The following is a 23132-nucleotide window of genomic DNA, read 5'->3' as shown; positions in this document are numbered from 1 at the left end:
AATTTTGTTGGCATTCTTTTCCCCCAAATCATATTCTACAAATATAGGAAGTTTTAGCAACCGCTATGTAAAGGAAAAGGGGCCTAGTGGTTAGAGTGAGAATGGTAGGTTGGGTGTTCAAATCCCGGTGGAGTCATACCAAAGACTATCAAAGGATAAAAACTAGAGATGTCCGATAATGGCTTCATTGCCGATATCCGATATTGTCTAACTCTTAATTACCGATTCCGATATCAACCGAAACCGATATATACAGTCGTGGAATTAACACATTATTATTAGGGATGTCCGATAATGGCTTTTTGCCGATATCCGATATTCCGATATCGTCCAACTCTTTAATTACCGATACCGATATCAACCGATACCGATATCAACCGATATATGCAGTCGTGGAATTAACACATTATTATGCCTAATTTGGACAACCAGGTATGGTGAAGATAAGGTACTTTTAAAAAATAATAATAAAATAAGATAACTAAATTTAAAAACATTTCTTGAATAAAAAAGAAAGTAAAACAATATAAAAACAGTTACATAGAAACTAGTAATGAATGAAAATGAGTAAAATTAACTGTTAAAGGTTAGTACTATTAGTGGACCAGCAGCACGCACAATCATGTGTGCTTACGGACTGTATCCCTTGCAGACTGTATTGATATATATTGATATATAATGTAGGAACCAGAATATTGATAACAGAAAGAAATGGGGGGAGGGAGGTTTTTTGGGTTGGTGCACTAATTGTAATGTGTTAATTCCACGACTGCATATATCGGTTGATATCGGCATCGGTAATTAAAGAGTTGGACAATATCGGATATCGGCAAAAAGCCATTATCGGACATCCCTAGTATGTATGTATGTGAGTGTGTGTGTATATATATATATGTATATGTATGTGTGTGTGTGTGTGTGTGTGTATATATACATATGTATATGTATGTGTGTGTGTGTGTGTGTGTGTGTGTGTGTGTGTGTATATATGTATACATGATTATTAAATCATTCATACTTTGTGGAAATTAATTGACCATGGTGAGGCCTGAAACTAATTAGCAGCGGTAAACAAATGATTAGTGTACATAAGCAATCCTATGTGAGCATTAGTATTTCTGTTGTATCGCCCCAGTTAGTCACTTACTTGATTCCATTTTTAGTAACAATCCGAGTGGAGGAGGCGTTAAAGACTTTCTCGAAGCGCTGCAGCTTGAACCAGTCCATCCTGCAGGGGGAGACAAAGTTAGCAATCACCCCCAAAAAAATGCTCACTACTTTTTTGAGTTCCTTCACTTCCTGCTATTTCACAAGTCCAAAAAGAACTCATCGTAAAAGCCAAAGTCTGTATTTGCTTGCGACATGAGTGTCCCCCATAGAAAAGCAACTTTGTGTGTGTGTGTGCAGCTTCTTTTCTTGTGTGTGCAGCTTCTTTTCTTGTGTGTGCAGCTTCTTTTCTTGTGTGTGCAGCTTCTTTTCTTGTGTGTGCAGCTTCTTTTCTTGTGTGTGCAGCTTCTTTTCTTCCATCTGTGCCGACAACTGACTTGCTTGACTGGACCGTCTTGTCAGATGGCAAACATACGGACGCTCACGAGGCCAACAATAAACCTTCTATAAGTGTTTCTTTCAACCAATGTTCTGCCTTCACTACGTCACAGCACATGTTGGAATTCTATTTTTACAAAATGAGCCGGTAGCATTCATGCAGCCCCAGATCGCCATACCACCGCCATACATGCTTGACTGTCGACATGATTGTTTGTTTTCAAGCTTCCTGAAAAAGTTTGTGTTGACTCACTTTCCAACTTCTACATTTCATTTTCTATAGTGCTATAAGCTCTCACTTAATGTTAATAGAACCAATTTTATTCTATTTCATTCTAATAAAAACCGGACAAATACTGAGCACTGCCATGTCGATATCAATGGGCAGGAAATACAGAGAGTGTATTCCACAAAATTCCTGGGGGTCATCATTGACGAATACCTCAATTTCAAATGTCACATTAGCCATCTGTTAAACAAATTATCTAAATATGTTGGCCTGTTCTTTCACCTTCGTCATTATCTTCCTCTGTATGCTCTACTTACCCTATATAAAACTCTCTTTGAACCACATCTAAACTACTGTAATGTCATCTGGTGTAACACCTTTCCTACCTACCTTCACAAATTAGAATCTATGCAAAAGAAAATCATACGGGCCCTGTCATGGTCCAAGTTTAATGCCCCCACTCGACATCTATTTCATAAATATCATCTCTTAAGACTGACAGAGTTCAATATTTATCACAATGCTTGTCTAACCTATCAAGTCATTCACAGGCTGAATCACAGGCTCTGTAGCTTGGTTCCTATCCACCATCCCCAGCATGCCCACAACACTCCTAACTTAGATCTGATATCAGGTAAACATCGTCTACTGGCTTGTACCGATCGAAGTGTTGTATGCAGGGGACCTAAGATTTGGAACCGGCTTAATGAAAGCCTCAAGATGCTGTATCCATTCTCCAACTTCAAAAAGAAACTGAAAACTTACCTATTAACCACCTATCTCTAATGCCTCATGTGGGGTAGACTACTGTTGGGTTTTGCATGGTTGAATGAATGTATGTATGTATGTGTATGCTTGCTTTAGTACTATTATCTTGTGTTCATCCATAGCGTTGTTTTTTTTTTTTTTTGTTGTTGTAGTGCTTGCTACCATTTTTCATCATTCCATATATAAACTGTCCTCTGGACCCCCTGTCAAAAGCTTCTTCTAGCTTATTTGGGGGACCCTTTCACTTACCAATATCTTTAAATGATATTCACTACTATTGCAATTGTTGTATGGTATTGTGAATAAACTTGAAACTTGAAACTATACAAGCTGTACACTGACTTCTCTAAACGATATCCAAATGTACCCTCTTTTAACCCGGCTCGGTTGGTAGAGGCCGTGCTGGCAACTTGAGGGTTGCTGGTTCGATCCCTGGCTTCCGACATCCTAGTCACATTTCGTTGCGTCCTTGAGCAAGAGACGTCACCCTTGCTCCTGATGGATTGTGGTTCGGGCCTTGCGTGGCAGCTCCCACCATCAGTGAGAATGTGGAAATGGCGTCAAAGTGCTTAGAGTACCTTGAAGATAGAAAGGCGATATACAAACCCCGTTTCCATATGAGTTGGGAAATTGTGTTAGATGTAAATATAAACGGAATACAATGATTTGCAAATCCTTTTCACCCCATATTCAATTGAATGCACTACAAAGACAACATATTTGATGTTCAAACTCATAAACTTTTTTTTTTTCTTGCAAATAATAATGAACTTAGAATTTCATGGCTGCAACACGTGCCAAAGTAGTTGGGAAAGGGCATGTTCACCACTGTGTTACATGGCCTTTCCTTTTAACAACACATTTTTGAAGCTTCTCAGGTGGAATTCTTTCCCATTCTTGCTTGATGTACAGCTTAAGTTGTTCAACAGTCCGGGGGTCTCCCTTCTGCTATTTTAGGCTTAATTATGCGCCACACATTTTCAATGGGAGACAGGTCTGGACTACAGGCAGGCCAGTCTAGTACCCGCACTCTTTTACTATGAAGCCACGTTGATGTAACACGTGGCTTGGCATTGTCTTGCTGAAATAAGCAGGGGCGTCCATGGTAACGTTGCTTGGATGGCAACATATGTTGCTCCAAAACCTGTATGTACCTTTCAGCATTAATGGTGCCTTCACAGATGTGTAAGTTACCCATGTCTTGGGCACTAATACACCCCCATACCATCACACATGCTGGCTTTTACACTTTGCGCCTATAACAATCCGGATGGTTCTTTTCCTCTTTGACGTCCACAGTTTCCAAAAACAATTTGAAATGTGGACTCGTCAGACCACAGAACACTTTTCCACTTTGCATCAGTCCATCTTAGATGAGCTCAGGCCCAGCGAAGCCGACGGCGTTTCCGGGTGTTGTTGATAAACGTCAAATATGTTGTCTTTGTGGCATATTCAATTGAATATGGGTTGAAAATGATTTGCAAATCATTGTATTCCGTTTATATTTACATCTAACACAATTTCCCAACTCATATGGAAACAGGGTTTGTACAAGTATAACTCTTGCAGGGGTGTAGGAACGATGTCAACATTGAGACATGCATATACTTTGAGTGATTGGACGAAATGTCTGACACTCTAGTCCAGGGGTCAGCAACCCGCGGCTCCGGAGCCGCATGCGGCTCCTTGACCACTCTGATGCGGCTCAGCTACATACATGCCGACCCCCCCGATTTTCCCAGGAGACTTATGGATGTCAGTGTCTCTCATAGACTACTCCCAGGAAAATATAATCCTAATTACACTCTAATTACTAAATAAAGGGCATGCCCTAATTGCACTGCAGTAATTGTCCTCTATAGCATTTACATACAGCGTGCCAGTCCAGCCACATGTTGCATGTTGTTATTACTTGCACACACAGGAGACAGCAAAGCATACTTAGTCATCAGCCACACAGCTTACACTGACGGTAGCCGTATCAAACAACTTTAACATTGTTACGTTACAAATATGCGCCACACTGTGAACCCACACCAAAAAAGAATGAAAAACACATTTCTGCAGAACATCCCACTGTAACACAACATAAACACAACACAACCATTACCCAGAATCCCATGCAGCCCTAACTCTTCCGGTCTACATTATACACCCCCGCTACCACCAAATCCCCCCACACATCAACCCCCCCCTCTCCGTGCGTTGGTTGAGCGGAAGAGTTAGGGCTGCATGGGATTCTGGGTATTGGTACCGTCAGTGTAAGATGTGTGGCTGCTGACTTAGTAGCCTTGCTGTCGATAACGCTATCAAGCCAAAGCTGCATTCCACTTGTGGCCGAGCAGATACACTGATAGGGCAGACTCTAGAGGGCGCCAAATGCAGTGTCATCACGCTCTAATATTCGGGAGTCTCCCGGGAAAAATGAGAGGGTTGGCAAGTATGACGCAAGCGACATTCATTCAAAACTCGCGGGCTGCACTAACATCAAATTTCCACATTAAAGTGCGTGCCGGTGCGTGTGTCGGAGACCCCTGGTTAACATAGCACAAAGCGTTTAAGCTTTGTATGCGGTGTTTTTCATTTTAAATTTTAAAAACATATTTTGTGGCTCCCATTACTTTCTTTAATGTGTGAAACTTGCCAAAATGGCTCTTTGAGTGGTAAAGGTTGCCGACCCCTGCTCTAGTCAATACATTTCTTCTTTTTCCTCTCCTGTGGGGCAGACTGGCTCATACATGCACATGCATCTTCCACTGTTGACATTTCTAATACAAATTAGTAGAGATGTCCGATAATAGCTTTTTTGGCGATATCCGATATTCCGATAGTGTCCAACTCTTAATTACCGATTCCGATATCAACCGATACCGATATATACAGTCTTGGAATGAACACATTGTTATGCCTAATTTTGTTGTGATGCCCCGCTGGATGCATTAAACAATGTAACAAGTTATGGGAAAAAATGCCAACATGGCACTGCCATATTTATTATTGAAGTCACAAAGTGCATTATTTTTTTTAACACGCCTCAAAACAGCAGCTGGGAATTTGGGACATGCTCTCCCTGAGAGAGCATGTCCCAAATTGGGTACTGATTAATGCGAAGGGCTACCAGTTTGATACACACTTAAATAAATTGCCAGAAATAGCCAATTTGCTCAATTGACCTTTAACTCTATGTTATTATTAATAATTAATGATATTTACACTTAATTGAACGGTTTAAAAGAGGAGAAAACACGAAAAAAATGACAATTAAATTTTGAAACATAGTTTATCTTCAATTTCGACTCTTTAAAATTCAAAATTCAACCGAAAAAAAGAAGAGAAAAACTTAAAAAAAGAATTTATGGAACATCATTAGTAATTTTTCCTGATTAAGATTAATTTTAGAATTTTGATGACATGTTTTAAATAGGTTAAAATCCAATCTACACTTTGTTAGAATATATAACTAATTGGACCAAGCTATATTTCTAACAAAGACAAATCATTATTTCTTCTAGATTTTCCAGAACAAAATTTTTAAAAGAAATTCAAAAGACTTTGAAATAAGATTTCAATTTGATTCTACAGATTTTCTAGATTTGCCAGAATATTTTTTTTGAATTTTAATCATAATAAGTTTCAAGAAATATTTCACAAATATTCTTTGTCGAAAAAACAGAAGCTAAAATGAAGAATTAAATTAAAAAATGTATTTATTATTCTTTACAATAATAAAAAAAAAAAAAAGTACTTGAACATTGATTTAAATTGTCAGGAAAGAAGAGGAAGGAATTTAAAAGGTAAAAAGGTATATGTGTATAAAAATCCTAAAATCATTTTTAAGGTTGTATTTTTTCTCTAAAATTGTCTTTCTGAAAGTTATAAGAAGCAAAGTAAAAGAATTAATGAATTTATTTAAACAAGTGAAGACCAAGTCTTTAAAATATTTTCTTGGATTTTCAAATTCTATTTGAGTTTTGTCTCTCTTAGAATTAAAAATGTCGGGCAAAGCGAGACCAGCTTGCTAGTAAATAAATACAAATTTAAAAAATAGAGGCAGCTCACTGGTAAGTGCTGCTATTTGAGCTATTTTTAGAACAGGCCAGCGGGCTACTCATCTGGTCCTTACGGGCTACCTGGTCACCACGTTGGTGACCCCTGCCGTACAACCTTAGTTCTAACTTATATCTGGCAGACTCCATACGGAAGTGCTAAAAACTACAACATGGCTGACGGGGAGAAGACTCGGTCGAAGTGGAGGCACGTAGATAAGACTGCCCACAAAAGGGCGTATCCTGAAAAGATGTTGAAAAAGCAGCCTGAAGACGGTCTGTAAAACAATCTATGCAAAATGTTGCCCAAGGAACCACCCTTACATGTTATGTAGAGAAAAATCATAAAAAGACCCCTTAAGTAACTTTTTGAATAAATTGTACGTGTCAGAGTAGTTTTGATGCAATATACTTTTACTCCAATATTTCTGCAAAGAAGAAACCTTCTACTTTGTTTAAATTTGAGTTTTATTCCGATTTGCTACATTTATGTCAATATATTTATTTATAAGCCTGCTTGTTAGGACTTCTTCTAGTCCAGGGGTCGGCAACCCTAAATGTTGAAAGAGCCATATTGGGACCAAAAATACAAAAACAAATCTGTCTGGAGCCGCAAAAAATTAAAAGCCATATTACATACAGATTGTGTGTCTCACTGTGTCATGAGATATCAATTGAATTAAGAGGACTTAAAGGAAACTAAATGAGCTCAAATATAGCTACAAATGAGGCATAATGATGCAATATGTACATATAGCTAGCCTAAATAGCATGTTAGCATCGATTAGCTTGCAGTCATGCAGTGACCAAATATGTCTGATTAGCACTCCACACAAGTCAATAACATCAACAAAACTCACCTTTGTGCATTCACGCACAACGTTAAAAGTGTGGTGGACAAAATGAGACAGAAAAAGAAGTGGCATAAAACACGTCCTAGAAAGTCGGAGAAAGTTATACATGTAAACAAACTAAAGGTGAGTTCAAGGACCGCCAAAATTAGTAGGACAAAACGGCGCTCGCCAAATACCCGAATCAGTGAAGCATGTTTAATATAAACAGTGTGCTTTATAACAATTAGGGAGGTTTGTGTCATGTTTGTCCTCCTACAGAAACTATATTAGAACAAAAAATATATTTTTTTCCGCTCATCTTTTTCCATTTTTCATACATTTTTGAAAAAGCTCCAGAGAGCCACTAGGGCGGCGCTAAAGAGCCGCGGGTTGCCGACCCCTGTTGTAGTCCTTGACTTCACTGTCTCATGACTTTCACCAATCAAACGGAGTCTGGCAGTCACATGACCGCATTCAAACTACACACTGTAAAAAGTGACACGACGTCATAAATCCTCAATGTTTACTTGCAAACTAAGAACATTTAAATCTCTCACTGTCATCTGTGTCAGTAGAAGCAGCAGTTTGTAGCCAAGTAGGGCACCTCGTTACTTCAAGATATGCCAGTACAGATATGTCACTTTTGAAAGAAATAATTGCTTCCACACAGCAGTTATTAGAGCAGGGGTCACCAACGCGGTGCCCGCGGGCACCAGGTAGCCCGTAAGGACCAGATGAGTAGCCCGCTGGCCTGTTCTAAAAATAGCTCAAATAGCAGCACTTACCAGTGAGCTGCCTCTATTTTTTAAATGTTATTTATTTACTAGCAAGCTGGTCTCGCTTTGCCTGACATTTTTAATTCTAAGAGAGACAAAACTCAAAAAGAATTAGAAAATCCAAGAAAATATTTTAAAGACTTGGTCTTCACTTGTTTAAATAAATTCATTAACTTTTTTACTTTGCTCCTTATAACTTTCAGAAAGACAATTTTAGAGAAAAAATACAACCTTAAAAATGATTTTAGGATTTGTAAACACATATGCCTTTTTACCTTTTAAATTCCTTCCTCTTCTTTCCTGACAATTTAAATCAATGTTACAGTAATTTTTTTTTTTTTTAATTGTAAAGAATAATAAATACATTTTAATTTAATTCTTCATTTTAGCTTCTGTTTTTTCGACGAAGAGTATTTGTGAAATATTTCTTCAAACTTGTTATGATTAAAATTCAAAAAAAATATTCTGGCAAATCTAGAAAATCTGTAGAATCAAATTTAAATCTTATTTCAAAGTATTTTTAATTTATTTTAAAAAAATTTGTTCTGGAAAATCTAGAAGAAATAATGATTTGTCTTTGTTAGAAATATAGCTTGGTCCAATTTGTTATATATTCTAACAAAGTGTAGACTGGATTTTAACCTATTTGAAACATGTCATCAAAATTCTAAAATTAATCTTAATCAGGAAAAATTACTAATGATGTTCCATAAATTATTTTTTTAAGTTTTTCTCTTATTTTTTTCGGTTGAATTTTGAATTTTAAGGAGTTAAATTGAAGATAAACTATGTTTCAAAATGTAATTGTCATTTTTTTCGTGTTTTCTCCTCTTTTAAACTGTTCAATTAAGTGTAAATATCATTAATTATTAATAATAACATAGAGTTAAAGGTAAATTGAGCAAATTGGCTATTTCTGGCAATTTATTGAAGTGTGTATCAAACTGGTAGCCCTTCGCATGAATCAGTACCCAAGAAGTAGCTCTTGGTTTCAAAAAGGTTGGTGACCCCTGTATTAGATGAATTAATGATTATATAATCAATGATTTATATGATAATGCAGAGCCTCTTTTGTTCTGTTCGGTTTTCTGGACTTTAGTTCAACCTTTGGACCAGATTGTGGTTGTAATTCAGATATTTGACCTGCAGACAGTCTGTTTGGAGTGTCTTATTTGAGAAGTAGCTTGTGAAAAGGAATAGAAGTACATGAGGTCCACGAGAACACCATCTGTAAAGTTTGTGAGCGCACAAAACTGGGCTGACAAGTTACGTACTTTGTTTTCCAAATAAACCCCACAATGGAGGTTCATTTGTTTTGTAAGGAGACTTTGACTCAGTTTGCTTTTTTATAGCTGAGACCCACAGAGAGCAAGTCTTTTCTGACTATTTGCGTGAAAGTAGGACAATGTAATAAGGCAGGAAAACTTTGACCAAATTCCACGTCTTATCAGGGAGCGAGTCCATAAAAGCAAAGTGTGTGTGTGTGTGTGTGTGTGTGTGTGTCCTCACTCATAATGGAAGCCGATGTCGTGGTTACCAACCAGTACAACCAGCTCTGTGTCGCTGGAGTGTCTGAATATCCTGTGGAAGCGACGCACGTCATCCTCCCAGTGCTGCAAAGACACAACGCTCAATTCATTGTTTGCCACATGCAGGACACCAAAAGCACCACCTGCCTCTTGGTGAGGAGTTACATAGTTTGATGGCATGGGGAACAAAGGTGTTTTTAGGTATATATAGTATATATCTGTATCATGAATCCATTTAAGTGGACCCCGACTTAAACAAGTTGAAAAACTTATTCGGGTGTTACCATTTAGTGGTCAATTGTACGGAATATGTACTTCACTGTGCAACCTACTAATAAAAGTCTCAATCAATCAAAGGTCGGTCGGTTTTTGCGCACTGAACAGACTTGTGATGCGGTGGATGGCGTCGGGATATTTGTGGCCTCAAACATTTTGGTTGTGGCTCTATAATATGTATTATCATTGTTAGACTCCTTAAAGCCCCCCACTCCATACATAACACTGCCCCACTTACACACTCGGTATGTTAACATGCAGTGAAAAAAAACAATTGACTTAATTTGTTTGAAACCAGCCTTTATTTGAAAACCATATTTATCTTCATACTTTCTTTTAAAAAGTCAAAAACCTATCTAGATGTGATTATAAACAAGTTCTATCTTCTACCTCTGTGTTGAACTTGAATCCAGGGTCCTTGAATGCTCAACAGTTATGTGCTGTGTGCCATGCAAAAGTGAAAGTTAAAGGCCTACTGAAATGAATTTTTTAAATTTAAACGGGAATAGCAGATCCATTCTATGTGTCATACTTGATCATTTCGCGATATTGCCATATTTTTGCTGAAAGGATTTAGTAGAGAAAATTGACGATAAAGTTCGCAACTTTTGCTCGCTGATAAAAAAAAAGCCTTGCCTGTAGCGGAAGTAGCGTGACGTCACAGGAGCTAGTATTCCTCACAATTCCCCGTTGTTTACAATGGAGCGAGAGAGATTCGGACCGAGAAAGTGACGATTACCCCATTAATTTGAGCGAGGATGAAAGATTCGTAGATGAGGAACGTTACAGTGAAGGACTTGAGAGGCAGTGATGGACGTATCTTTTTTCGCTCTGACCGTAACTTAGGTACAAGATATCTTTTTTCGCTCTGACCGTAACTTAGGTACAAGCTGGCTCATTGGATTCCACACTCTCTCCTTTTTCTATTGTAGATCACAGATTTGTATTTTAAACCACCTCAGATACTATATCCTCTTGAAAATGAGAGTCCAGAACGCGAAATGGACATTCACAGTGACTGAACATGTAAATACACGATTAATAATTCAGCTTTGCGAAGCTAAAAAAATAGAAGCTAACCTAGCTACGTAGCCAACGTGATAGCAGCAGTCTCAAATGCAGATAGAAACTAAATTAAAAAAAAACCTGACTGGATGGATAGACAGAAGATCAATAATACTATTAAACCATGAACATGTACACGATTAATAATATTCCGCTTGGCGAAGCTAAAAAAACAGAAGCTAACCTAGCTACGTAGCCAACGTGATAGCAGCAGTCTCAAATGCAGATAGAAACTAAATTTAAAAAAAACCTGACTGGATGGATAGACAGAAGATCAATAATACTATTAAACCATGAACATGTAAATACACGATTAATAATATTCCGCTTGGCGAAGCTAAAAAAACAGAAGCTAACCTAGCTGCGTAGCTAACTTAGATGCGGCGGCGGGCGTTGTACGCTTTTGACGACACCCCGGCCGCCATCAGAGTCGGCAAGAAACATATATTTCCCCAAAGTTACGTACGTCACATGCACATATCGACACGCATGTACGGGCAAGCGATCAAATGTTTGGAATCCAAAGCTGTACTCACTGTAGTGCGTCTGTTATCCTGCTCAAAACACAACACAACCTCCTGGTGTTGGTGTTCTGTAGTCCGCCGCTCCACCTACAACTTTCTTATTTGCAGTCTCCATTGTCCATTAAACAAATTGCTCAATCGCTTTATTAACAAGCGGTAACTGGTTGTAGTTCAAAAAGTAACGCACACACATACATGAGCTGCTGTTAGCCAAAAGTCACGCTCACACACACTCAAGTTCTCCGCCAACTCACTCGCGCATGCGCGTTCCCCAAACCCTTAAAGAGACAGTACACTAATGCAAATATCACAGATATTACAGTATTGTACTTAGCCGCTAAGACACCGATCCATCCCGCCTACAACGTTCTTCTTTGCAGCCTCCATTGTTCATTAAACTAATTGCAAAAGATTCACCAACACAGATGTCCAGAATACTGTGGAATTTTGTCGAAGAAAACAAGAGGCTTTTCTATCGGGTCCGATGGGGTCCAACCACTTCCGTTGCTTTTGTGACGTCACGCGCATAAATCATATCCAAAGGAGTTTTTCAACCGGAAGTGTGGCGGGAATTTTAAAATGTCACTTTATAAGTTAACCCGTCCGTATTGGCATGTGTTGCAATGTTAAGATTTCATCATTGATATATAAACTATCAGACTGCGTGGTCGCTAGTAGTGGCTTTTAGTAGGCCTTTAAACAACTTTGTTTCAATGCATGCCATCAATAGATTTATTATGTTATTACATTTCTGTGTGAATGCATAAAAGTGAGCTTTGATGGCGTCTGTGTCGAGTGAACCGTGACGTGGGTTTGCAGCTACCAGAAGGAATGACCTGTTTTCCTTTTTTTGGGCTGGGCGATATGGCCTTTTTTTTAATATCTCGATATGTTTAGGCCATGTCACGATACACGATATATATCTCCATATTTTGCCTTAGCCTTGAATGAACACTTGATGCATATAATCACAGCAGTATGATGATTCTATGTGTCTACATTAAAACATTCTTCTTCATACTGCATTAATATATGCTACTTTTAAACTTTCATGCAGAGAGGGAAATCACAACTAAGTCAATTTAGCAAAAGTGTATTTATTAAACAGTTATTAAGCAGTGGCACAAACATTCATGTCATTTCAAAACAGAAAGTGCAAGATTGTCAGAGACATTTTAAAACAAGCTATGAGTGCACTTTTGTGCATGATGTCACTAAGATGACATAGCAAAACACTAAATTAAAGTGCACTTTTAGTACAGAACGCCACTACTATAGTTTAAAACAAATAAAGTGCACTTTGTCAAATAAAAATGAGCTGCATAATAGGACATAAAATAGTGTATGTCCTTCGCTATGTGGTAGGTTCCTGCGGACGTTATCTCCTTCTATTGCTGACAATTTTTTTCATACGGTGTTGATGTGGAAATGGTCGCCTCGGCATTTTGTTGGTGTGGCACCGAACGGAGATGTTGACATGCGGAGTTACTTTCAAGCACTCTTCATTCTCTAGCGGGTGACTTTTCAAATGATGCTACAAATTAGCAGTAATGCTACTTTTTGTAGCAACGCTTTTGGCCCACACTTGACAAATTACGGTTGGTCTGTTCGACATCTTCCCGCTTGAAGCCAAACCACCGCCAGACGATGGACCCCCTGCTGTTTTTCTTGGGAATTAATTCTTCCTTCATTTGTTGCAAGATTCGCACCTTCTTTCTCTCGTATTACCACTCGCACCACAGCTAACGTTACCCATGCCGCTACCTCTCTGCGCCGCGAGGGCGTATACGTATGTGACGTATGTAAGAAGGTGCGCTTGTTTTTTGTCTCTGAGAAGGAGAGACGACAAAGAGTGAGAAACGCCTGTAGTGTAATGCCTTTAGCTAAAAGCAACTGCATGAGAACGTATACTCGAATATCACAATATGGTCATTTTCTATATCGCACAGAGACAAACCCGCGATATATCGAGTATATCGCCCAGCCCTAGGATATAGTTACACATACCTAATTTGGTTCAAGCAACATTATAGCACCTTGACAGCAAAATTGATGTCTTTTTTAAAAATGACAGATTTTAAATGGAAGAAAAAAATCCTCAACTCTTTACAAAAGCACAGGCAATTACCATATGGACCCTCTAGTGCAGGGGTCACCAACCATTTTGAAACCAAGAGCTACTTCTTGGGTACTGATTAATGCGAAGGGCTACCACTTTGATACACATCCAATTTGCTCAATTTACCTTTAACTCTATGTTATTATTAATAGTTAATGATATTTAGACTTAATTGAACGGTTTAAAAGAGAAAACACGAAAAAAATGACAATTACATTTTGAAACATAGTTTATCTTCAATTTCGACTCTTTAAAATTCAAAATTCAACCGAAAAAAAGAAGAGAAAAACTAGCTAATTCGAATCTTTTTGAAAAAATTAAAAAAAGAATTTATGGAACATCATTAGTAATTTTTCCTGATTAACATTAATTTTAGAATTTTGATGACATGTTTTAAACGGGTTAAAATCCAATCTACACTTTGTTAGAATATATAACAAATTGGACCAAGCTATATTTATAACAAAGACAAATCATTATTTCTTCTAGATTTTCCAGAACAAAAATTTTCAAAGAAATTCAAAAGACTTTGAAATAAGATTTAAATTTGATTCCACAGATTTTCTGGATTTGCCAGATTAATTTTTTTGAATTTTAATCATAATAAGTTTGAATAAATATTTCACAAATATTCTTTGTCGAAAAAACAGAAGCTAAAATGAAAAATAAAATTAAAATGTATTTATTATTCTTTACAATAAAAAAAAAAATTTTACTTGAACATTGATTTAAATTGTCAGGACAGAAGAGGAAGGAATTTAAAAGGTAAAAAGGTATATGTGTTTAAAAATCCTAAAATCATTTTTAAGGTTGTATTTTTTCTCTAAAATTGTCTTTCTGAAAGTTATAAGAAGCAAAGTGAAAAAATTAATGAATTTATTTAAACAAAAGAAGACCAAGTCTTTAAAATATTTTCTTGGATTTTCAAATTCTATTTGAGTTTTGTCTCTCTTAGAATTAAAAATGTCGGGCAAAACGAGACCAGCTTGTTAGTAAATAAATAAAATTAAAAAACTAGAGGCAGCTCACTGGTAAGTGCTGCTATTTAAGCTATTTTTAGAACAGGCCAGCGGGCTACTCATCTGGTCCTTACGGGCTACCTGGTGCCCGCGGGCACCGCGTTGGTGACCCCTGATCTAGTGGTTGTGATCTGAAACGCCCACAGAGTGTTTATGAAACGGAGCAGTGATTCTCAAACTGTGGTACGTCCATTTAGTAGTTTGATAAAGAATCACTTCATAAAATAATACATTTTCCTAATATTTAATCACAGTGTTACTGTTCAAATTGTGTGCAATGTTACACTGGCCAAGAATATTAAATATACTTGTTTAAAAAAAAAAAAAACCCTGTCTTTAATTAATACTTCTTCTCCATGCTAATAACAACCAGACATCCACATTGTTTTGTCCAGCCTGAAAGAGTTATTCTTGTCGAAGAGCACGTCGGCAACAACGTATTGGCAGATGTCCTCAGGAAGTAGTTTTCTCCGGTCTCTCCTGTACAGATGGTCTGTCTTGTTCGACCAGCCTGAGAGACTAGTATCCAGTAACTACTTCTAACCAGAGTCGTGGATGAAGAGAGTATGGCCATACCAATCTCCTCAATGATTGGTTTCAAGGCACTCGCATAACTACAGGATGTCATGATTGCTACTAACTTTAAAGTGATGCTGCGTTTGCGGCGCTTGCTCGTTAGTTTTTCGACGCGTAAAAATGCCCTTAAAATTGCGGAAAGCTTTATCATTGCTTTCCCCAACAACCCGGAAAGGATAGTATTGGAATTGAAGGTTTGTTGTCAACACTAGAGAGCCATCCAATGCAGCGTCTTGTGCCAGGTAAACACACCACACAACATCTGTGTTCGGCTCAGGAGATAACACACTGAAGCTCATACAAATAACAGAAGAAATGAGCAAATTTGAAGAGATGGTTTGACAAGAACAATCTTTGAATCTGAGTAAAACTAAAATAAGGCAATTCGGTAACCGCAGAAAGTCAAACACGGATAGATGGAGACATTTTGGGTGTAATACATGAGAAGATGAACTGCAAATCTCATAAAAATATACAACATAAAGTGTACAGAAATACGTCAATAATAAATAAAGCAAAAATATGTTCTGGACCCCAAATACTCCGATATTCTCTACTGCTCGCTAGTGTTACCACATCTGAGTTATTGTGCAGAAATATGGGGAAATAAGTACAAAAGTACATTTATTCACTTGGCATTAGGGATGTCCGATATTGGCTTTTTGCCGATATCCGATATTGTCCAACTCTTTAATTACAGATACCGATATCAACCGATATATGCAGTCGTGGAATTAACACATTATTATGCCTAATTTGGACAACCATGTATGGTGAAGATAAGGTACTTTTTAAAAAAAATTAGTAAAATAAGATGAATAAATTAAAAACCTTTTTTTGAATAAAAAAGAAAGTACAACAATATAAAAACAGTTACATAGAAACTAGTAATGAATGAAAATGAGTAAAATTAACTGTTAAAGGTTAGTACTATTAGTGGACCAACAGCACGCACAATCATGTGTGCTTACGGACTGTATCCCTTGCAGACTGTATTGATATATATTCATATATAATGTAGGAACCAGAATATTGATAACAGAAAGAAACAACCCTTTTGTGTGAATGAGTGTAAATGGGGGAGGGAGGTTTTTTGGGTTGGTGCACTAATTGTAAGTGTATCTTGTGTTTTTTATGTGGATTTAATTTTAAAAAAAAAAAAAAAAAAAAAAAAAAACGATACCGATAATAAAAAAAAACGATACCGATAATTTCCGATATTACATTTTAACGCATATATCGGCTGATAATATCGGCAGGCCGATATTATCGGACATCTCTACTTGGCATGTTACAAAAAGGAAAGATCAGTTAGAATAATACATAATGAGTGATACTTACAGTGGTTACAAATACATTAGAGCAGTGGTTCTTAACCTCGTTGGAGTTACCGAACCCCACCAGTTTCATATGCGCATTCACCGAACCCTTCTTTAGTGAAAACTAAAATGTTGTTTTTTTTCAAATTCAAGACAGTTATATGTTTTTGGTAACACTTTAGTATGGGGAACATATTCTAAGTAACAAAGACTTTATTTAGAGTTATTTGGTTAGGGTTAGGATTATTTGGTTAGGGCCAGGGTTAGAGGGTTAGGGTTATAATAAGGCCATGCCGAATAAGGCATTAATAAGTACTTAATAATTAGAGATGTCCGATAATATCGGTCTGCCGATATTATCGGCCGATAAATGCGTTAAAATGTAATATCGGAAATTATCGGTATCGTTTTTTTAAATTATCAGTATCGTTTTTTATTTTTATTTTTTTTAAATTTTTTATTGAATCCACATAAAAAACACAAGATACACTTACAATTAGTGCACCAACCCAAAAAACCTCCCTCATTCACACAAAAGGGTTGTTTCTTTCTGTTATTTATTGGTATGTCAGACTTAGCCTTGTCTTGGTTTAACTCTTATCTTACTGACAGGATGCAGTGCGTCTCCCATAACAATGTGACCTCGGACTATGTCAAGGTAACGTGCGGAGTTCCCCAGGGTTCGGTTCTTGGCCCTGCACTCTTTAGTATTTACATGCTGCCGCTGGGTGACATCATACGCAAATACGGTGTTAGCTTCCACTGTTATGCGGATGACACTCAACTCTACATGCCCCTAAAGCTGACCAACACGCCGGACTGTAGTCAGCTGGAGGCGTGTCTTAATGAAATTAAACAATGGATGTCCGCTAACTTTTTGCAACTCAACGCTAAGAAAACGGAAATGCTGATTATCGGTCCTGCTAGACACCAACATCTATTTAATAATACCACCTTAACATTTGACAACCAAACAATTAAACAAGGAGACTCGGTAAAGAATCTGGGTATTATCTTCGACCCAACTCTCTCGTTTGAGTCACACATTAAGAGTGTTACTAAAACGGCCTTCTTTCATCTCCGTAATATCGCTAAAATTCGTTCCATCTTGTCCACTAGCGACGCTGAGATCATTATTCATGCGTTCGTTACGTCTCGTCTCGATTACTGTAACGTATTATTTTCGGGCCTCCCTATGTCTAGCATTAAAAGATTACAGTTGGTACAAAATGCGGCTGCAAGGCTTTTGACAAAAACAAGAAAGTTTGATCATATTACACCTATACTGGCTCACTTGCACTGGCTTCCTGTGCACTTAAGATGCGACTTTAAGGTTTTACTACTTACGTATAAAATATTACACGGTCTAGCTCCAGCCTATCTCGCCGATTGTATTGTACCATATGTCCCGACAAGAAATCTGCGTTCAAAGAACTCCGGCTTATTAGTGATTCCCAGAGCCAAAAAAAAGTCTGCGGGCTATAGAGCGTTTTCTATTCGGGCTCCAGTACTCTGGAATGCCCTCCCGGTAACAGTTAGAGATGCTACCTCAGTAGAAGCATTTAAGTCCCATCTTAAAACTCATTTGTATAATCTAGCCTTTAAATAGACCCCCCCTTTTTTAGACCAGTTGATCTGCCGTTTCTTTTCTTCTCTCCTCTTCTCCCCTGTCCCTTGCGAGGGGGAGTTGCATAGGTCCGGTGGCCATGGATGAAGTGCTGGCTGTCCAGAGCCGGGACCCCGGGTGGACCACTAGCCTGTGCATCGGTTGGGGACATCTCTGCGCTGCTGACCCGTCTCCGCTCGGGATGCTTCCCTGTTGGCCCCGCTGTGGACTGGACTCCCGCTGATGTGTTGGATCCACTGTGGACTGGACTTTCACAATGTTATGTCAGACCCACTCGACATCCGTTGCTTTCGGTCTCCCCTAGAGGGGGGGGGTTACCCACATATGCGGTCCTCTCCAAGGTTTCTCATAGTCATTCACCGACGTCCCACTGGGGTGAGTTTTTCCTTGCCCGTATGTGGGCTCTGTACCGAGGATGTCGTTGTGGCTTGTACAGCCCTTTGAGACACTTGTGATTTAGGGCTATATAAATAAACATTGATTGATTGATTGATTGATTATTAATATTCTGGGGCCGTACTTATCAAGCTTCTTAGAATTACTCCTAAGAAGTCTGCTAAGAGTTGACTTAAGAGTAAATAAATTCTTCGCTGAAAGCTGCACTTAAAAGTTAGTTATCAAGCGTCTTACTCACACTTTCAGCGAAGTGTAGGACTGAATCTTAAGTGTCACACTCAGAGCTGAATTACGACATTACTATGTGCCGTAAACGCAATTTTAGGTGACGTCATTTCTGTGTCCATAGAAATGACCAATCACGGAAGGGAATCCGTTGTCTAAGAATAAAGAAATATCTTGGAAATATTTAAGTGGACAATGGGAGTGTATATTTTGACAATAAACTACAAAATAATACAAAACAAACAAACAATATTGGCAATGAATCAAAAATAAATGTTTCCTTTTTGTTGCACCTTTCCTGCTTCCTGCTCCCAGACCGTAACAAAGAGGCAGGGGAGACACTTCTCCAGGATGTATGCTCGGGGCAACACCCTTCACTTTACCCGGCAGTGGGTCTCCACAGCGGACGACTTTAGAGTGAATGATGAGTCCGGCGATTAGTTGCAAATCTTGCTTTATTGATTGCTTGCACACAGCCAATCCAACACAAAACAAACTAGTCCCCGCTCGCACTCACAATACCGCTCCCTCTCTTCTCTCGCCCACACACTCACTGACGTCACTCACCTCACATGCTGTCACCTATTAAAGGGTCACACACACACACACATACGCTACTCTCATAACATTTTCTTTCCAATTCATTAATTAGGCAACTAATTTGAAACTGGTGTGGGTGGCTCTATATATACTAGTCCACTGCAGCCACATGCAGAAATCAACAAGGAATCGAAAAGTATTAAATCTGTGACAAAAATAATACCTGCTCTGTCTAAACGATACCGTTTGATCAGCTGCTCGTCATCAAACAAAGATGAACGTTCGCGCACGTCTCTCTCGCCTCAGTGCCATCCCCTGCTGGCAACTCCTAACCACTTAAGACACCTCTGAAGGTCTCTTAAATATCGTGGAGAGTAGGAGTGATTCTTAGACTTAAGAACGTTGATAAAAAGCTTTTATTCTTAAGTTTGAGAGTAGGACTAACTTTCGCAAATTCTCAGGACTTAAGTGTAAAATGGCACTCTAAGAAGCTTGATAAGTACGGCCCCAGATCTCTCGAGGGGGTGTGTGGCCGGAGAGAACTCTTTGTATCGCGCATGCGCTCGTCTCAACGGAAGCAGATACCATACAATAAAAACAGCAACAATTGTAATGACGAGGAGACTGTTGAAGGACATTTTGAAGTGCATCGATAGTAGAACAAAAAGAAAACAGAGTTAAGAAGGTAGCTAAGGAAATGTAAAATGCCGGCTTAATTCGGACTCCCAAACAAAATACGAATGGGATGAAGTATAATGAAGCAGGTATACTACAAGGTGAATAATTAAGCGTACACAAACTTCTTCATGCTGCATTTGTGCAAGCCAACTGAAAACTTCCCACACAACTGGCAAGATAGTCCAGAACTATAGCAACCTTCCTCTGGATATCAATCGAACAGTCTTTTCTTTCGTATTCAAAACTGCTTCCATCGATCCACAGCCTTTTGAAGGAACTTTGAGACATTCAAAAGTTTTGTTTTCATGATTTTTTTACGAAAATTTCTTTGGAAAAACATTTTTTTTTGCATCCGACCCGATACATTCTTGGTACTACCATCACGTAGTACAATCCAAGATCATTTCTGCTCTTTAACATCAGCATAGTCATTAGAGACGTAATATTTGTAATCTGTGCCAATATTACAGCGGACATCAGTTAAAAAAAATTGTAGGGATCCGCAAATCCTAGTGGTCAACCGGAAAAGTAATTCAGCTATTCGTGCTAAAATAAAATAAGCGCCCCCCCCCCCCAGTGTACGGGAGGTAAATGGCATATATGACCAATGGTCAATAATCGCATTTGAGAGAGTGCATGGACACTTGCACTTCACACGTAAGTGTTAAAATACAAAAAAAAATGACTATTTGAGAAATCAGACTAATTTAGTGCCGGAAACAGTGATTGATATGCATTTCACATGGTTCCGTGTGTGTAAGACTATTATTCTCTATAAAATGTGTTTTGTGTTAACATTTTTAGGTCTCTGGAAACATTCAATGGAGAAATTCAGTTTTCCAACTAACCTTTTGGCGCCACTCATCTTCTTCCCCAGCGTTTAACCTTTTTCCCCATCTTTTACGGGGCGCCTTGTGGCGACCCATCAGCGTTCCTGTTCTGTAACCCTGTACACCAGGGGTCACCAACCTTTTTGAAACCAAGAGCTACTTATTGGGTACTGATTAATGCGAAGGGCTACCAGTTTGATACACACTTAAATAAATTGCCAGAAATAGCCAATTTGCTCAATTTACCTTTAACTCTATATTATTATTAATAATTAATGATATTTACACTTAATTGAACGGTTTAAAAGAGGAGAATACACGAAAAAAATGACAATTAAATTTTGAAACATAGTTTATCTTCAATTTCGACTCTTTAAAATTCAAAATTCAACCGAAAAAAAGAAGAGAAAAACTAGCTAATTCAAATCTTTTTGAAAAAATTAAAAAAATAATTTATGGAACATCATTAGCAATTTTTCCTGATTAAGATTAATTATAGAATTTTGATGACATGTTTTAAATAGGTTAAAATCCAATCTGCACTTTGTTAGAATATATAACAAATTGGACCAAGCTATATTTCTAACAAAGACAAATCATTATTTCTTGCTAGATTTTCCAGAACAAAAATTTTAAAAGAAATTCAAAAGACTTTGAAATAAGATTTAAATTTGATTCTACAGATTTTCTAGATTTGCCAGAATAATTGTTTTGAATTTTAATCATAATAACTTTGAAGAAATATTTCAAAAATATTCTTCGTCGAAAAAACAGAAGCTAAAATGAAGAATTAAATTAAATTGTATTTATTATTCTTTACAATAAAAAAAATAAATTTACTTGAACATTGATTTAAATTGTCAGGAAAGAAGAGGAAGGAATTTAAAAGGTATATGTGTTTAAAAATCCTAAAATCATTTTTAAGGTTGTATTTTTTCTCTAAAATTGTCTTTCTGAAAGTTATAAGAAGCCAAGTAAAAAAATGAATGCATTTATTTAAACAAGTGAAGACCTTAAGACTTTAAAATATTTTCTTGGATTTTCACATTTTATTTGAGTTTTGTCTCTCTTAGAATTAAAAATGTCGGGCAAAGCGAGACCAGCTTGCTAGTAAATAAATAAAATTTAAAAAATAGAGGCAGCTCACTGGTAAGTGCTGCTATTTGAGCTATTTTTAGAACAGGCCAGCGGGCTACTCATCTGGTCCTTACGGGCTACCTGGTGCCCGCGGGCACCGCGTTGGTGACCCCTGCTGTACACTGTTTGTCTAATCTTGAACGGGTTTGTGCTGAAAACATAGTTTCGTTGTACTTGTTGCAATGACAATAAAAGACCTATCCTATCCTATCCTATACTACATCAATAACAAAAACCAAGTTACCACTGTATGCATCTCAGTAATCTCCAAGACACACCTGTAGTAATTGTTGATTGTCCACCAGGGACAGACAGGACAATTGAGCTCCTGTATGTTAATGTGAAGAATGCATATAGGATCTCCCAGTAGGGAAGTCTGGTCACAACCTGGTTCAGTGGAAAGGACGAACAAACTCAAGTGTTCCTCAACCGGTTTGACCAGCTTGTGTCCCCCTAGCCTCCACTCCAGCCATCTCTCTCCCTTCTTTTAAGCACAACCCCTTCCCCCTGCTTTATTGTTGATCAGGTCAGGGGGCGCTGCCACAGCTTTGTCCCAGGAAAGCAGTTGCTAGCCAATATGACATGTCATCAATTTGAGTCAACATCTTGGGGAGTACCAACCCTCTGGAGGACATCCTGCACTGTTTTGGTTCCAAACTTTTAAAAAAACGTCCCAATCAACCAAAGGATTTCCAACCAGTGATCTGAAGAGGACACTTAAGTGGCTCCTCACTTTCCGCAACATGCCCATGAGCGCAAATGTCGGTGTGGAGGAAGCAATCCTTTACTTCCTGCACTGTGCCCACCCACACTTGGACCAGAGAACCACATTCTGGATCCTATCCTATCCTCAGGTGCCTTCAAAACTGCACAGCTCCTGATGCTCCACAACAGTGGAGTGGACCTGCCTGGTGTCCCGGATCTCCTGCTACCCGACAGTTTGTACTGTACGGCTGAAGGATGTCACGTCTAACACGATGGCACACTTTAAAACACCGCACTGGCTTCCGTCCTGTTTTGCTGATAACAGCACGCATCAGAGACAACAAAAACAAGGACTAGAGACTATGGAGCA

At 38.2% G+C, this 23132-nt stretch overlaps 1 protein-coding gene across 1 annotated transcript in view; it reads right to left on the bottom strand.

The window, feature by feature from the left end:
- mppe1 (metallophosphoesterase 1) overlaps positions 1–23132 on the bottom strand; it is a 43002-nt gene that overhangs the window by 12379 nt on the left and 7491 nt on the right. The window contains exons 3-4 of the mRNA XM_062023601.1: positions 9707–9810; positions 1148–1228 (exon numbers count right to left, since the gene is read on the bottom strand). Of these exons, the coding sequence (XP_061879585.1) occupies positions 1148–1228; positions 9707–9810 (185 nt within the window). The remainder of the gene's footprint in view (positions 1–1147; positions 1229–9706; positions 9811–23132) is intronic.

Source organism: Entelurus aequoreus, linkage group LG16, assembly GCF_033978785.1.
Source record: "Entelurus aequoreus isolate RoL-2023_Sb linkage group LG16, RoL_Eaeq_v1.1, whole genome shotgun sequence".
In the NCBI taxonomy this organism is placed as follows: Eukaryota; Metazoa; Chordata; class Actinopteri; order Syngnathiformes; family Syngnathidae; genus Entelurus; species Entelurus aequoreus.
This window is presented reverse-complemented; position numbering and strand designations above follow the sequence as displayed.